This window comes from Rattus norvegicus, chromosome 1, assembly GCF_036323735.1.
Source record: "Rattus norvegicus strain BN/NHsdMcwi chromosome 1, GRCr8, whole genome shotgun sequence".
Lineage (NCBI taxonomy): Eukaryota > Metazoa > Chordata > Mammalia > Rodentia > Muridae > Rattus > Rattus norvegicus.
The window spans coordinates 65,388,502-65,404,141 of record NC_086019.1 but is presented as its reverse complement, the minus strand read 5'-3'; the positions used below and the strand labels follow the sequence as shown (position 1 = coordinate 65,404,141).

At 39.1% G+C, this 15,640-nt stretch overlaps 1 protein-coding gene across 4 annotated transcripts in view; it reads right to left on the bottom strand.

The window, feature by feature from the left end:
• Positions 1-1,871: 1,871 nt before the first annotated feature.
• The window catches only part of Chd1 (chromodomain helicase DNA binding protein 1), a 67,366-nt gene continuing 53,597 nt past the window's right edge, over positions 1,872-15,640 (bottom strand). For 3 of the 4 annotated variants that reach the window (XM_039110782.2, XM_039110776.2, XM_039110785.2), the window contains exons 31-36: positions 15,331-15,471; positions 11,621-11,799; positions 8,089-8,185; positions 7,138-7,192; positions 5,661-5,871; positions 1,872-4,484 (exon numbers count right to left, since the gene is read on the bottom strand). In XM_039110782.2, coding sequence (XP_038966710.1) covers positions 4,139-4,484; positions 5,661-5,871; positions 7,138-7,192; positions 8,089-8,185; positions 11,621-11,799; positions 15,331-15,471 — 1,029 coding nt within the window. In that variant the 3' untranslated portion in view covers positions 1,872-4,138. The remainder of the gene's footprint in view (positions 4,485-5,660; positions 5,872-7,137; positions 7,193-8,088; positions 8,186-11,620; positions 11,800-15,330; positions 15,472-15,640) is intronic. The other variant, NM_001107465.1, reaches the window with a different exon arrangement.

Below are 15,640 nucleotides of genomic sequence, written 5' to 3'. Positions count from 1 at the left end.
GTACTTTCATCACTGGTGAAAAACAGAAGGTGCGGTTGGCGTAAGGACGTAAATACAAATGAACAGAGCAAAGCCGGGAGCAAAGCACACGGATGCCTGGTCTCAGAAAACTAAAAACGAGATTCGGTGCTCAGCAAACTGTGAAAAGAAAAATTTCTAGTCAAATGGTGTGTACTATTTCTGTGGTAAGTTCATAGAAAATCCAGCCGTTGCTTGGTTTTGTTTCACATGTGTAAACTAATATTCTGCTGGGTAGTTCTGTTTTTCACTTCCTCATACAGACCATAATGTGCATAGAATGCTGTATCTGCTAAAGGAGGTGAATATTTTCTGCATGGTGCCAATTTTTTGTCATCAAAAACTAAAATTCCTCAAAAAAAAAAAAAAAAGTGCAGCGTGTCCCAACACTTGAGAGGGAGGCAGAGACAGGCAGATCTGAGTTTGAGGCCACCCTGGTCTACAGAGTGAGACCAGGACAGTCAAGACTACACAGAGAAACCATGTATCAAAATACAAAGAAACATAGAAAGAAAGAGACAGAGAGGGAGAGAGAAAGAGAAGAAAAGAGATTTCCCTAGAGCCAATCGCAGAATTGAAAGCATTTTGTTTGGTAGCTTGTTTCTCCCTCTTTGCTATAGTACAAGGTGCACCTTTGGATAAATGCCCCGGTATGGGAAGGATGCCTGAAGAATTTACATCTGTACTTACGTTTAACTTAAAGAAAAAAAAATGAGCTTAAATTTCTACAAAAGTCATTCACTGGAGAAAACATAATTTAATCTCAATGGAACTAAATGTTTTCTTCCAAATACTGATAACTGAACATTCTAAAAATTTTAACCCAAAAGTTACCTACAGATATTGAAACTGCTGTCCCATTCACCTCCCTCCACAGACCTTATATCCAATGCCATGGCAAAGGATAATGGCTTGTCTTGAATTTCAATGTTTGATAAAGATTCTATTCATTTATGTACCGATTCAGAAGCACCTAAAACTTGTTTGCTGAGTAATGAACCACTAAAAATTTTAACCAAGGTACCTTCACATTTAGATGAAGCTGGTAAATCTTAAAATCCACTTTCAATACAATGACTAGTTGTTTTCCCAAGCCCTAAGCCTCACCTCCTTTAAGCTATTGCATATAACTACAACAGTTCCTTACAAAACTAAGTAGTTTATACCAAGAAGTTAGTGGAGTGCAGAGAAAACTACCTAAACATGAGCTGCAAAAAATGATATGCCAAAGCGGACGGGGAAAGCCTGGGAGGCCTCAACCCCACAAGAAGAACTGCAGGCGTGGGGGAAAGTCTTCCCCAGGGAGGAGCATGCCAACTGCTTATCCAATACCAAACGGTCAGCCCTGAAAACATACACACAAGTGATGTTATACAGACTGAGCGGCTTACGTTTATAAATGTTGACACACACACACACACACACACACACACACACACACACTCACTCATAGTAAAAAAAAAAAAGAGGGCAGGAAAGAGAGCAGGGAGGTATGGGAATTATGTGGTATTTGGAGGGAAGGGAAAAACAATGTGGGATAGCTTTTCCAAGGCAGGCTGGCCTGTGTAGTGAGTTCCAGGTGTAGAGAAAATAATGTCACAAAACAAAAACCATAGAAGGTTGGTGAGTGTTCTCAAATAATCTTACCATAAAATCCACTCAACCCTTTCACTGCACGTTGCAAAAATAACTGAAATGTCCACATGGTTAACCAAAGGCTCCATCATACAAACTGCAATGGTTTACAGCACTCTGCAACTGCTGTAGCGGTCTTGTCTCACTGGTTTCCGGTCTGAAGACTCATTCACGCCCTAAACACAGAGGGTTTTCTTTATAAGCAGACAAGCCATTGCTTTTTATAAGAATCGTTTATTGTTTATTATTAAAATGGAAGGTTAGTTGGTACAATGCTATGTGTAATCTCTCATCTTTAAAAGGTAAACAAGTGGACAGAGAAGCAGAATGAGCATGTAAGAGACAAAAGTAAGCATGTGGGTAATGCCCCGGACTGCTGCTGTCCCTGTATCTCAGTAACTTTATGGCTTGCTCCTTTACTGTGTAACTGTTACTTTTTACAAATAACACTCAAATGTTACATACAGGTTTAAGATTGCTTCATTCACCTCAGCAAGTTAATGCAATTAAATGTCAAATTGTTAAAAAGAAAAAAAGAAAAAAAACCCAGCCCATTCTCCAAAATTGCATTATTTTTCGCAAAGTCTCTACAACAGGCTTTTAAGCAAATGACTTAGCCGCAAAGGCATGTAGCGCCGACCCTGAGCTATTTGCTGTGTATCAGGATTGTGGGAAGTGTTCTTTGGGAATTAAATGATCGTTTACATTAAAAGTGGAGGAAAGTGAAAAATGTTAAAAGTTGTGTGCCAGCACTGAATATACTATCATCATTTTTATCTTTAATTAAAACTAGATGTTTAAAAGTTGAGTTATTCCCCAACGCATTACCTTGCATATCAAGAATAAAAATACATCGTCTGCTTCGGGATAACTTTAGGCCAGAGATGAAACTGCTTTGAAAAGAAAAGTCTGTTTGTATACACAGCATAAATTTCATATTTAATCATGTAAAAGGAAGATATAAAAATATAAAGCCACAGACTAACTTTAGGTTGCCCCCATGGAGACCAGGAGTAAACGTTATTCATGGCTACACAACATACATACAAAATCCCCACTGAGTGTAAGGAGAAGGGGGTGGTTGAGTAAGGCATCCAAGGAGAATGCCCACAGGAAGCCAAGACTTCTGTCATCTGTTCTACTTCACAGAAGACGGATTCGTCCACACAGTAAGAGCTTAGGATTTCATATTATCAATCCAATTGTTTACCAAAACACCTTTCTTTCTGGCAGCAGTTACTTAAAACAAAAGATTAAATGCTTGAGGAAACAAGGATGCAGCAGAAACTCCAGGAGCCCACATATCCTTTTTCTTAGAATTTAATTTGTCATATATAAGGTTTTATGTACAATCAGTGTGCACTGTAACAGTTTATATTAAAAAGTCAATCAAGTCCGTCTAAAATGTTAGCCTGGCTGCATAGCACATTTGACATTATTGCCCACGTGAGAGGGAAAACAAATGGACTCACAAGAACGTTTGGCCAGTCTGGATTTTGAAAGTGTTCACACACCTACCCTTTTAAACCAAATGCATCTGCAAACTTTCCCAGAGCATCAAGTTTCTATCTCACATGTAACCCTCACCACTTCTTCTTCTGTAAAAACTACAAACACAAAATTGACTTTAAAAAGGAGGGGTAAAACATGTATCTAACAAAAATATTCAATATAAAAAGAGGACGAAATGAATAAGTGGCCCCTTTCCCCATTTTTACATTCTAAACAATGATTCCATCGAGACAAATCATTAAAGAGTGTTATTACACTGATTTTTTTTTTTTTAATAAGAAGGCCTGAGTTGGTAGGGAAAGGAACAGTCAGAAGAAGCCTGAGAAGGGTAAGGAAGGAAAGCTCATTTATACATTTACAATAATTTACAGCCATCTTCTTCTGTAAAAAGGCATAATAATAATCACAAACAGGAAGTTCCCGGCTATCTTACAGACTTCAGTACAGGATTTAAATATTCAAGCTTGTGACGGGAAGCGGCAAGGTGGTCGCAGTGTACAATGTAAACAAGTAGCTTTGGAAAGTGAACAAAGTCCTTGAGCGATTTTTCTTTATTAAGAAAAGACCTCTCTTTCATTCCTTCCTGAAACATGATCACAGGTCAGAGTAAAGTTCATATACAAACATAATTTAAATGGAGTCAGTCTAAAATCACTGACGTATAAACAGTTTTATACAGCCTACACGGGAGGGCAGTGCTGAGGTCCCTGGTATAGTAAACATTTTCCATTTCTTTAAAAAAAGAAAAAAAGGTACTACAGTATTGCAGTACAGTGCAGCATAATCCTTAAATATAAAAATATCTTCTCTTCTGTTGGGATAATAGACCTTGCGTCCTGGAAAGAAGTAACAATACTGCTACCGATAGATAGAAGAGCTGTTTGTATCTTTCAAGTCATGTAAGGCAATTACTGTGTTGGTTTATGATCTATGGCTAAAATGAAGTCCAGAAAGACAAAACCATCAGTATCTGTTATGTCTTCCGACTACTCCAGGTGTGTTCAGGTGTACTTCTGTGTTCAGCTGAATGTTCAAATGGGGACCTGGAGCCATATGGAGACCTCTGATCTAAAGGAGACCTAGGGCCACTGCTGGCAGCTCGGTGGTCCAGCTGCCAATCTGAGAGGTACCTATAATCCCTGGAAGACTTATGGTGTGTGTGCTCAGTGCTGGAGCGATGGTCTGAATGCATCCGATGGTCCGAGTGAGATCGGTGGTCAGAATGACACCTGTCCTTTAAGCTGCCTTCCACACTTGGCCTGTGCTCTCGACTCCTGTGGTCATCCAGTTTTCTGTGTTTCTCTCTGTCACTATAGTACCTAATGAAAGAGAAAGAGACTTTTAGTATAAGTTAAAATTCCCAAATAAAACCATACAGAAAAGTGTAAATACTTTAAAATGTACTTTAATCATGCAGAAGCTCACAGAATTTCATGACAGTAGCTTAGAATCACTTCTCTGCTGCAACAGAGCCACTCATGCGGCAGCTGGAATCACTAGAAATCTGTACAAATCCTGCTCACACATCTGAAGAGAACACCTGAGAGCATCTGCATTCACTGAGAACCATGTGAATCAGTGCGGCTCAGTGTCTAAGACGCACGGAAATAACCAGAGCTATGCAGTTTCCCCTTGAAACTGAAGCCTTGTACAAATCTCTAGGAAAAAAACTTAAAATGCCAGAATGCAGGCTGAAAATTCCTAAAACGAAACTTCTTTAGTTTGTGATGTCAAACATGTTCTCATTCAACTAGTTATGTACTAAGTCAACACACACATCAAGAAATTCACCCCATAATACAATTTGGCAGCTAAACAAGATCTCTGGTATATTTGCCTTTTCAAATAAAATGCTCCTATTAGTCAAAGAGTCTTGTCACAAACACTTTCTCATGAATTTACTGGTATATACAGATATAGACATAGCTTTTCTTTTTCTAATGTCTCTAACAGAAAGTCTTTCTATAATTAGGGCTTATTCTGTGGTGGCCATGAGCACACCCAAACCACAGAAGTCACATGGGACTTCGCCACACTGGGTGAGCACTCTCAGAGCAGCACCTGCAGCCCCTCCCATTTATTTCTGACTTTTACTTTTACGTCCCAATTTCCTGAGTTTAATTGTAGCAGTGGTCCTACATTAGCAAGGAGACTCTTTACACAATAAAGGAATAAAGTGAATTTTGCAGTTAAAATATGCTCCCCCTCCCAAGGATTTCAATAGCCAAAGCAGAATTCTCTCTATTAAAAGCCTGTGCTTTCAACAAAACTTTCAACTCTCATTGCATATTCTGAGGTCAATTTAATACTTCAAAGCCACTTTGGAGAAAAATTTATAAATATTAACATGAAAAGGACTATCAATTCTTCTATTGATAAAAAAAATGCTTGATCTGTTGTCATGAAAATGGTATAGTTCTACCCCAAATGCAGGAAATGCAATTGAGAAAAAAGATGGGAAGAAGGCAGACTTTGACAGCGGGCCTCCAGCTTACCTACTGTCTTGCCTGTAGTGATCCCACTCGCGATGGTCTTTGCCGTTGCTAAATGAGGAGTAGGGTCTCTTCCGAGAGTCACTCTTTTTATAAGAGTCTCCCTGATGGCGGTCCTTGTGATGATCATGGCACTGAGATAAGTGTCTGTCCGAAGAGTAGCCGTCCCTGCTGCTGTCATCGTGATTTGTATTCTCTTTTAACCTTTCCATGTCTATCCGATAGATAAAATGTTACAAATACTTAAGTAACAGTAACTCCTGCCCAAACAAAATCAATCCTCAAACACAGATAGCTAAAGTATTTAAAAATGGTTTGTAAGCACAGAACTAAAGCTTTTAAAGGGTTTTGCAAGTAAGTGTAGGTACCATGCCTCATCAGAGCCTCTTTATAGCAAGTGGAGACCATTACAGAGAACTCCAACTGGACCCACGGAAGCTACCACTGGGTCCTGGGGAGCTCAGCCCCAAGGATACATTGATTCCACAACTTCTGTGTCTGGTGGAGAAGGAGGTGGAAAAGCCAAAGTACTAGGAAGTCTGTGGTAATACAAGTCTCTCCTAGAAATTATTGCTGCTGTAAGACCAGAACAATGGTGATACCAATGGACATAAAATATGGAGGAAATGTTACAGGGTCCCAGCCCTCGAAAGAGAACTATAGGCAACTAGTGACTGCTTGAAGGAAAACTTTTAGCCTCTCCCAGGGATGAGCCTCTACTGGCTGTCCAGTGCAGAGGGATCGGCCCTGAAACCATATACAAACAACAACAAAAACTGACTTACAGGCTCTATTTATGCACTTGCGCGGGCACATGCATGCACGCACACACACACACACACACACACACACACACACACACACACACACACACACACACACCCCTAATCAAAGAACAAGAGGCCATCAACTTGAGAAGCACAGAGGCAAATTAGAGAGAGGAAAATGATCTAATTCTTTTAGTTAATAGTATTTTCTCAACATAAAGGTACTTTGAATAAGAATAACTTTTTAAAAAATAATTTAAGAAACAAAAGAAATAAGGGCTAAGGAGCTAGACATCTTGCAGAATAAATGTGTTTATTGCAAAATCATGAGTCCCTGAGTTCAGATCTCAGCACCCATATAACAAGCCTGACCAAGCTCCAAGGAAGCAAAGAGTAGAGGATTCCTAACACTTGCTAGACTGCATACTGAAAAAACTATGTGCCTCAGGTTCAAAGATGCTTCCTCTAAGTAACATGTGGAAAGGGATAGGAGGGACATTCAAAACCCTCGCTGGCCTCCGTACTCCCACACAGACACAGGTACTCACATGCATATACTCAATCGCACACAAAAAATAAATCTTCACAAACTAAAATGAAGCCAAGCCAACACATACATGTACACCATTGAGGGGCGAGGGGAGAGGGGGAAAGGGAAAAGGGAAAAGGGAAAAGGGAAAAGGGAAAAGGGTAAGGAATTCTTAAAAGTTTACCTGGATTCCTAATCACATGAGTGGTAGGAACATTGCTATTCTGGTCACTGTTTTGCTAAAATAAAATGCACAAATATTAGACACATTTAAGTAATTTAAGTAGCCTAAACTACTCTTACAGAATAGTAGATGCGCATGGGGGGGGGGGGGGAGATTGAGGGGGGAGGTCCCTTCAGAAAATCCTGATGTTGAATTAAGGTCTTCAAATACCAAGCATTCATAAACATAAAATATACAGGTTTCTTTAAACAAAACAATTTCCTCCATGTTTTTAAAAACTGACTTTCATTTAATTTTAGACTTGACAGAGACGATGATGATGAAAACCATGCACTGGCCTAATATTTTCACCACCTGCCCACCAATGTTAAATCCATGTGCAATACAACACTATCAGCTGAACTAGTTCTCTCTTATGTCCCTAGAAGCCAGTCTAAAACCTACATGCCAGCTATCCACTGTGTCTCTGTGGCAGTCTTCTTCGATAACCTTAACATTTCTAGGAGTACTATTCAGTAGTTTTATTGAGAATCATTCTCATACAGTTTCTCTGAAATTTCCTCATGGCTAGATTCAAATCACATACTGTTGGTGACACCATCACAGATGGGCCATGATTCTCTACAGTGTAGCCGAGGTCTTCATGCTCTGGTTTGTTGTGATTACTTAAGATTGTCAAACAATGTCTCTTTCACATGAATATCACGTTCCTTTCATAGTCACTATCCACGAGGCCAATATAATGGCCTGCTTTCTTTCTTGCCCATTACTTTAAACTTATGGATTTATGCTTGGAATTATTAGTTTATGGTATTAAGTCCAATGGAATTTGGTTTAATTTATTCATTACCTCTATTTTATTAACTAAATTCCCCATTTATTATTAAATAATAAAGAAGGTGTATGGTGTTAATGATATAACTAAAGAATAAAATATTATATACCAATTACCTGAGATTCTTGTCGTTTTTTAATAGCATGCTTATATAATTTATGTAATTTCCTTGCATCAAATTCAGTAAACTTAGAAACAAAAATCCACAGGTTTCTAGAAGAAGAAGAAAAAAAAAAAGCAAATTAGTCTGGTAATAAATATTTAGTCTCATCACAAAATTTCTACTATCGATCATCTCTCTCTATGAACCAAAGTCTATATTAAAGAAATGAATTATTGGAGGCTATTACGGTGGCTCAGCAGGTAAAGGTACATCTGCCAAGTCTGACAACCTGGGTTCAAAGTCAGGAGCTACACAGTGGAGAGAAGTTCTCTGATCTTCATACATGTACACACACATACACATGTACACACACAAAGAGAAAAACAAAACAATTTTTAATAAAAAGGAAAGTTAATTTTCATGTTTACTTTTCAAATTTTCAAGCACATTTAATCTTCAAACACATAAATGGTTTTAGTTCTTTTCCAAATCCCTTTATTTTAGTCTTAGAATGAAATCCTGTATTTGACCCTAACATGACATGTACCAAAGATATGTAAAACTAAGCATACAGTCAAAGATTCATTCTATAGTGCAGAGTATGTGCATAACATCAAACATGCTAATATATGAATAAGAAAAAATAATAGCAGATAACAGATTAAGTTGGTAATGACCTTAAATAACATATTACAATCATTTTTAATAGTATTGTAATGGTCCCAAGAATAATATGGACAGGGAGTATGAAATAGGAGTACTTCAAGTATATCTATATCTTGGCCTTTTTCCATCCAAGGACAGATATTAAAGTAGTAGTTATTTCAGTGTGTGTGTGTGTGTGTGTGTGTATGCGTAGGCACAGTCAAATTGTATACATTAAATACTGTTCCAAATTATCAAATGTCCTTCCAACAATAAACCCATTTAGGTTAGTAACTTAAAATATAATTTGAAAGCAAACTTGGTTGAAATAACAAATTCATTATCTCCCAAAATCTACAGAAACACAAAATTCACTTAAGTTTTTAAGTTAATTTTATACAGTAGCTTAAACATATATATGTATGTATGTATATATATATATATATATATATATATATATATATATATATATATATTTTTTTTTTTTGCTACATCAAAACGAAACAAAGCAACTCTTCTCCTAGGAAGAACTAAAATTAGAACAAGTCTTTTCATTTTCTAGGATAGTAGCCGCTTGGGGGGTCTCCTCCCCTTCCGCCTGTAAGGAACTCCGAATAAGCACACACCGTAAGGATAGCACACACTGTAAGGACAAACAAATAACAAGAAGCATAAAACCAAGGTTGGTCAAGGACTAAAGGGGGAGAGTAAAGGAAGAAACATGGAAACGAGCAATTAACACTCAGGGCCACTTGAGGGCCTTATGAAAACCCACAATTAGAAGAGTTCTAAACTATATTCACATAGGAAAGGAATCTAAATGGAATTACCATATCATGGAGAGACACTCATGTAACTATACATCTTATAGTGCTAAGAAAAGCCCCATGGAAACCCCCCAAAACATCTCAGACTACTGTCAAGGCTATTGGTCACTCTCGACACACTAACAGTGATACCCTGTTGCTGAAGACAGCAGCTCTTATGTCACAGAGTATGGGGAAGGCCAGCCATGCCGAGAGCCTTCAGCTGTATGGACTGGTGCTCAGGTACTATAATAAGGTACTCTGCATGCTATCAGAGAAGGAAATTAGTCATGAACACAGCTACAAACAATGCAGTGGCAACCTCCTACGAGATATGCTGAGCTAACAGTGGTACAAACACTGATTGGATTTAAGCCCCACTACATTAGCTGGAACCCGTGCCTGGCACTGCTTGAGTAGCCAAGAATCTGAGACTGGGCAGGCCACAGGCTTAGGGAAAAACTAATTACATGTACTGATCTGCTAAAGGAACACAATAATGAAAAGCCTCCTAGCAACATTCTGCTATACCCAGGATCAGTGTCTCACTCAGCCACCATCAGAGAAGCTTCCTCCACAGTAGATGAGAACCAATGCACAGACCCACAGCTGTAGAAGTTCAGAGTGAGAGACCTTGGAGCACTGGGTCCTAAACAGGAAGTGTTCATCAACTACGTCCCTACAGGCCAGATCTATGTAGACGAGGAGGCAGAAAGGATTGTTAAGAGGCAGAAGAGATGGGCAATCCCAAGGCAGTAGTTTCGTCTAGACACAATGCCTCACGTATGCTAGCAAACACGAGGGCGGCACACACAGCGCCTGCACAGAGACAGGCTCAGCCCACATGGGTTCCAAGTGCTGAGAGGTGGGAATGGACACCCACCCTAACAACATTCAGCCAGTGCCCACCTGCAAAGCGAAGGTAAGAGCTCTCAGTGGGTCCTTGCTATGAATGTTAGCCACACTAAAGGACGTGCTCAGGCCAAGCAGTAGTTGGCCAACAGAAAATGAACTCAGTGATGTTTTCATAGACTTTTAACTCACTATGTCTGAGCACTCTGTTGTCCTTTTGGACTTCGGGGGTTTTTTTTGTTTTTTGTTTTTTTTTTTCCTTATTTGTTCATGCTTATTTTTTAAAGAGGGGGAAAAAAAAGGGTGCAGAATTGGGTTGGTGGGGAGAACCTGAGAGAAGTTGGGAGAGAGAAAAACGATCAGACTATATGGTATGAAAAAAAATTCAGTAAAACAAAAGGCAAAACTCATCATTTACTGACCCAATTTATGTTATAAAAAAAAAAAAAAAAACTAAATAGAGGGAAAACTAAAGGCTGCTTTGCCTATGTGGGAAAAGAAAAGGAAAGACAGAGCATAACCTTTGGGAGGAAATTACCCAACATGCTGAAAAGCAACATTTCCTGCTACTAGTGTCTCTTCTTCCAAACACACTACTTCTCTTTTCCTAGAGACAAAATCTCAAACATGCATGCATGCACACACACACACATATATATCACTAAGAAATGTCAATAAGGTGTTTCTTATTGTCTAGAAAGCAGGAAAAAAGACATGCCTCTCTGCAAACATAAAAATCTAAATACTAATAACAAAGTTTTCAAAACTGACAATATATAATTAAAAGTGACCGTTGGTAATCTTCCCAAATGGTAATCCATTCTTGCCAAAAGGTATTATTTATAAGCATTGCCAGACTTTCAAATCTTTACTCTAAAAAAAGTGAAAAATTAATGGGACTATTAAAATAACTAAACTAACTTTAAGAATAATTTACTACACTGTCATTTTTCCCTAATTTCTACCATGGGTAACAGTCTAAAACACACGTGGAAACCACTGAGGTAAAATCCACTTCAGCCCTTGCCGATGGGCTCTGCCAATGGAAAGGTGGAGACGAGGGCTGTACTCTCTCTAACGTGCACCGAGTCTCACAGGACTAGCCATCACTGCTTTACTAGCAGCATAAATCAATTTTAAAAACATGGTTTTTCACCTCAAAATTGGAAGTAGAAAATAAACCAAGAAGCACGATAATGACTAAAATCATGAATTCCACATCTCTTCAAAGCTGGCACTTACTTTCTCCACTGCTTAATTTGCTCAGGATTGGAATACTCCTTCAAACATTCAGTGATATGGTCGCCGATCTTGATTAAACACTGTCTAGTGTGTTCCAGCTGCTCTCTTTCCGAAAGGCCCTTCTCAGGCCTGTCAAGTTGTTTCAAAGCTGCCTTCACCGGTCTCATTCTTTCTTTACACTTGAAAAGGACAGAAATACATGTATTAAAAACCCAAGTGAATTAATTCTGACTTTGCGTTGCTTAGTTTCAAAATAAGCAGTTACACATCACCCCACACATTACGCAATCAGTGTTCCCCCATTGGCTTTTCTTCAGGCAAAGAACGCTTTCCATTATCACTGACATCAGCTTTTGAGGAAGCAAAGCTTTTGTTTTACAGAGCTTCTAAAAAATGGTTACTTTCAATGCCACAGTGAACCCATCATAGGTAGTCTTCAACATTAATGATTAGAAGTACAGCCACAGTGCATCCCAGGCTGTGTGCACTGTGATAGGCAGACAGGGTCAGACAGGAGCTCATTAGTACACTAGCAAAACAAAAATAAGGAAACTAGCAAAAATAAACAAAGAAGCAAAATATTAAAATGAATTAAGCAACTGGTATAAATCACCTACTTTTTACAACCTTTTGGGCAGAGCACTATGACTAAAAATGACTTCTGCAGAAGACTGGAGATTGAGTGGCTGGTCAGCAGAAACCACTTTTCTTAATAAATACCGTCCAATTATAAACGTGTAAATCTTCTGACTCAGTTTAATTGAAGTATACTAAAAAGCCAGGAACTTTAGATAAATTTATGGAAATGACTCTTAAAAACAAATACATTGATAAGGAAATTGGTTTAGTTCTACAAATATATAATAACATATCATTGTTAGGTAATACATTTAATTAATCCAATAATATTTGGTTAAAAGAAAATCTGTGTATTCCTGCTCTGAAAGATCAATATGAATTGTCTATTTAGTTGCAGATTTGCTCATGAGTAATTCACTGTTTTACTGCCTGTTATTCAAGTCAGTAGACTTCTCCATTCTTTGTCAGGAATAATTTAAAATCAAATCTATGAATTATAGTTTTTTCTCCAGCTGAATGTTGTAGCACCATAATTACAGTCCTGTAACATGAGATGAGGAGGCAGGAGAATCGGGTTGATGGCCATCCTGAGCTACATAAATGTCCAAGGCTAGACTGGTTCACATGATGCACACAGAGCGACCACCCCAAGGAGAGTACTCTAAGCTGGTATGTGGCTCAGGTAGAGGATGCATGAAAGATATTTGAGGCCAGTCTGAGCAACATAATGGACTTTTTCAAAAAGTAAACAAGACAAAATATTTTAAAAGCCTATCACACTGGACAAAAGGAGGTCTGGTGCTATGTGAGGGAATCCTCCACTCTCTCTCCAGTTGTAGCTTTATTCTAGTTGCCCTCTGCCACCTATTGGTCTGAAAATCTTGTAAGCCAGATATGGTGATTCAAAACTATACCCCCAGCACTTCAGAGCTAAGGCAGGAACATGAGTTGAAGGTCAAGTTGAAACACGGGGGGGGGGGGGGGGGGGGGGGGGGGGGCAGGCATACCTCAAACACCCAAGTGGGCTGGCCAGATAAGTCATTGGGCACTTGCCAATCTGATTCCTAGAACCTACAGCAGCATGAGACCAGCAAACCTCAAAACCTCTCCTCTGGCTTCCAGATATCTGCACTGACACACACATACGCACAATAAATTCAATTTTTAAATTAAGAAGAAGACAGAGCAAATGTACACAGAGTGTCTATTATTTTCTCAGGGTTCTAATAAGCCTAGAAAATGGAGACGCAAGCAAAGCAGGTGACTACTTTACGGCATCAAGACTGACAGACAAGTAGGAAGAAAGGCAGTGCTGGTAACGAAGATGAATGAAGCAGAAAACAGGGAGTCTTTTATCCAATTAGAATTTTAGGGGAAAGTGATGTTTGTGAAGATACTTGAAGAGTTTGTTTTGACAGTTTTAAACCAAAACAAATGTTACCAATGACTGGAGCTAACCAAACAGAAGCTGCTCATAGGTTTGAGAGGCATTTTTAACCCTGAGAGAGATGGAAAGACTTTGAGCACTCTATGTATAGAAGTGACTTCACCATCCTAAGCACTGAACCTATTGTGTTTGCTGTTTGGAGTACAAACTTCCACATGGAAAGAACATGGATAGGATGGGGAAGGGCAAAGCAGGAAGAGCCTGTGAAAGAATGTATGACATGGGCAGCCGTGACTTGGCGATGTAGTATCTATGACGTACTGAAGCTCAGAATGAATAGCTCAAGAATATGAGCTTAAAGTTTCTCCATTCTTTTTCTCTAGGATGTACAAAAAAGTAAAGAAATATGTGCACTGGGCATGGGAGAGATATCCTAACAGTTATGTGAAAACGAGATGGCTAAAGAGGACACATGAGGATGTCACACAAGCTCGAGAGCTGATCTCCACTGACTCCGTAGAGAAGCACGTGGGACAGGGAAGAAGTACATTAAGAAGTACATTTAACGTTCTCATCTCAAAGTCAACAGCTCCAACACTCCATCCACGCACAATAAATAAATGAAAGAATAGGAATAAATCAAACAGACAAGGAGGCTAGATTAAGATCCAGGTCAGAGTCATCCTGATAAAGAAGAAAAGGAATCACAGAGGTCATAAACCCAAAGGGACACAGGACATACGCTGCTGTGTACACAAAATGCAAGTCTACAAAACTTAGTAGCAACCGTTATATTTAAAAAGAGCATTAAAGGGCTGGAGAGATGGCTCAGTGGTTAAGAGCACTGACTGCTGAGTCCTGAGTTCAAATCCCAGCAACCACATGGTGGCTCACAACCATCTGTAATGAGATCTGATGCCTTCTGATGTGTCTGAAGACAGTTACAGTGTACTTACATGTAATAAATAAATAAATCTTTAAAAAAAAAGCATTAAAAACAGGATTGTACCTGTATTAGAGCACATCTCAGAATCAGATAATGAACACATGCTTATATAGTCCTACTCTTAAATCTAAGTACAAAGGAGAAGAGGACAAAAGCAGGAGCTGGAGACACGGACGACGGCGTGGTAGACATGGTCCCAGCAGCTTCTGAAGTGAGAACATCTTTTGCAAGTGTTGCACTTGGTTAACAGTAAACTGATTTAGACTAAATTCAGGTCTAACAACAGATAACTAAAGCCAGCTTGTGGTTTTAACACAGTGTTCAGGTTACAGAGATATCTGATGGGGAGACACACAACAAGGAACGCACTGGTACACACTGAAACTACCTGTGTATTTATACTATTTCCTTCATTAGCAGCCTATAACAACACATGTCACCTTAGGAAACCTCAGCCTCACTAGCTTATCACGAGGCCTGCTTCTCGATGACTTCAACTTGATTTGCTTTTTAAGTGGACGTTATTGATCATAGTAATGGCTGGATTGAGGAAGAACAACCTTTGCACGTTAGCACTCAAGCACTCTAAGTACTGGATCAGGAACTGAAAAGCAGTTTGAGACCAGCAAACCTCAAAACCTCTCCTCTGGCTTCCAGGTATCTGCACTGACACACACAGCACACACGTACATGCAATAAATTAAATTTTTAGGACTTTTTTTAAAGTCCTAAATATAAAAGTTGTCTACACTGTTTTAACCCCACTACTTGAGTCTAATTGGAAACGGTGGTACTTACAATACTGAATGTCTTCTGATCCAGCTCTTCAGACTCTTCAGCTATGGGGACTGGCTCTCCACTTGCAGTGATGTGGACGGGAGCATCAGACACCACAGACTTTTTGGAGCGGTCTTTACTTTCAGGCTTGGAGTCATTCACCTGGAAAGGAGAAGAAACAAAAGCCCAACCATAAAGACAACATGATATTCTTTAGAACAACCACTCGTCTTTTCTTCTGCAAGTATTTACTCTCGGTTAACAGTCATTACTTCCGGGGTTGGGGATTTAGCTCAGTGGTAGAGCGCTTGCCTAGGAAGTGCAAGGCCCT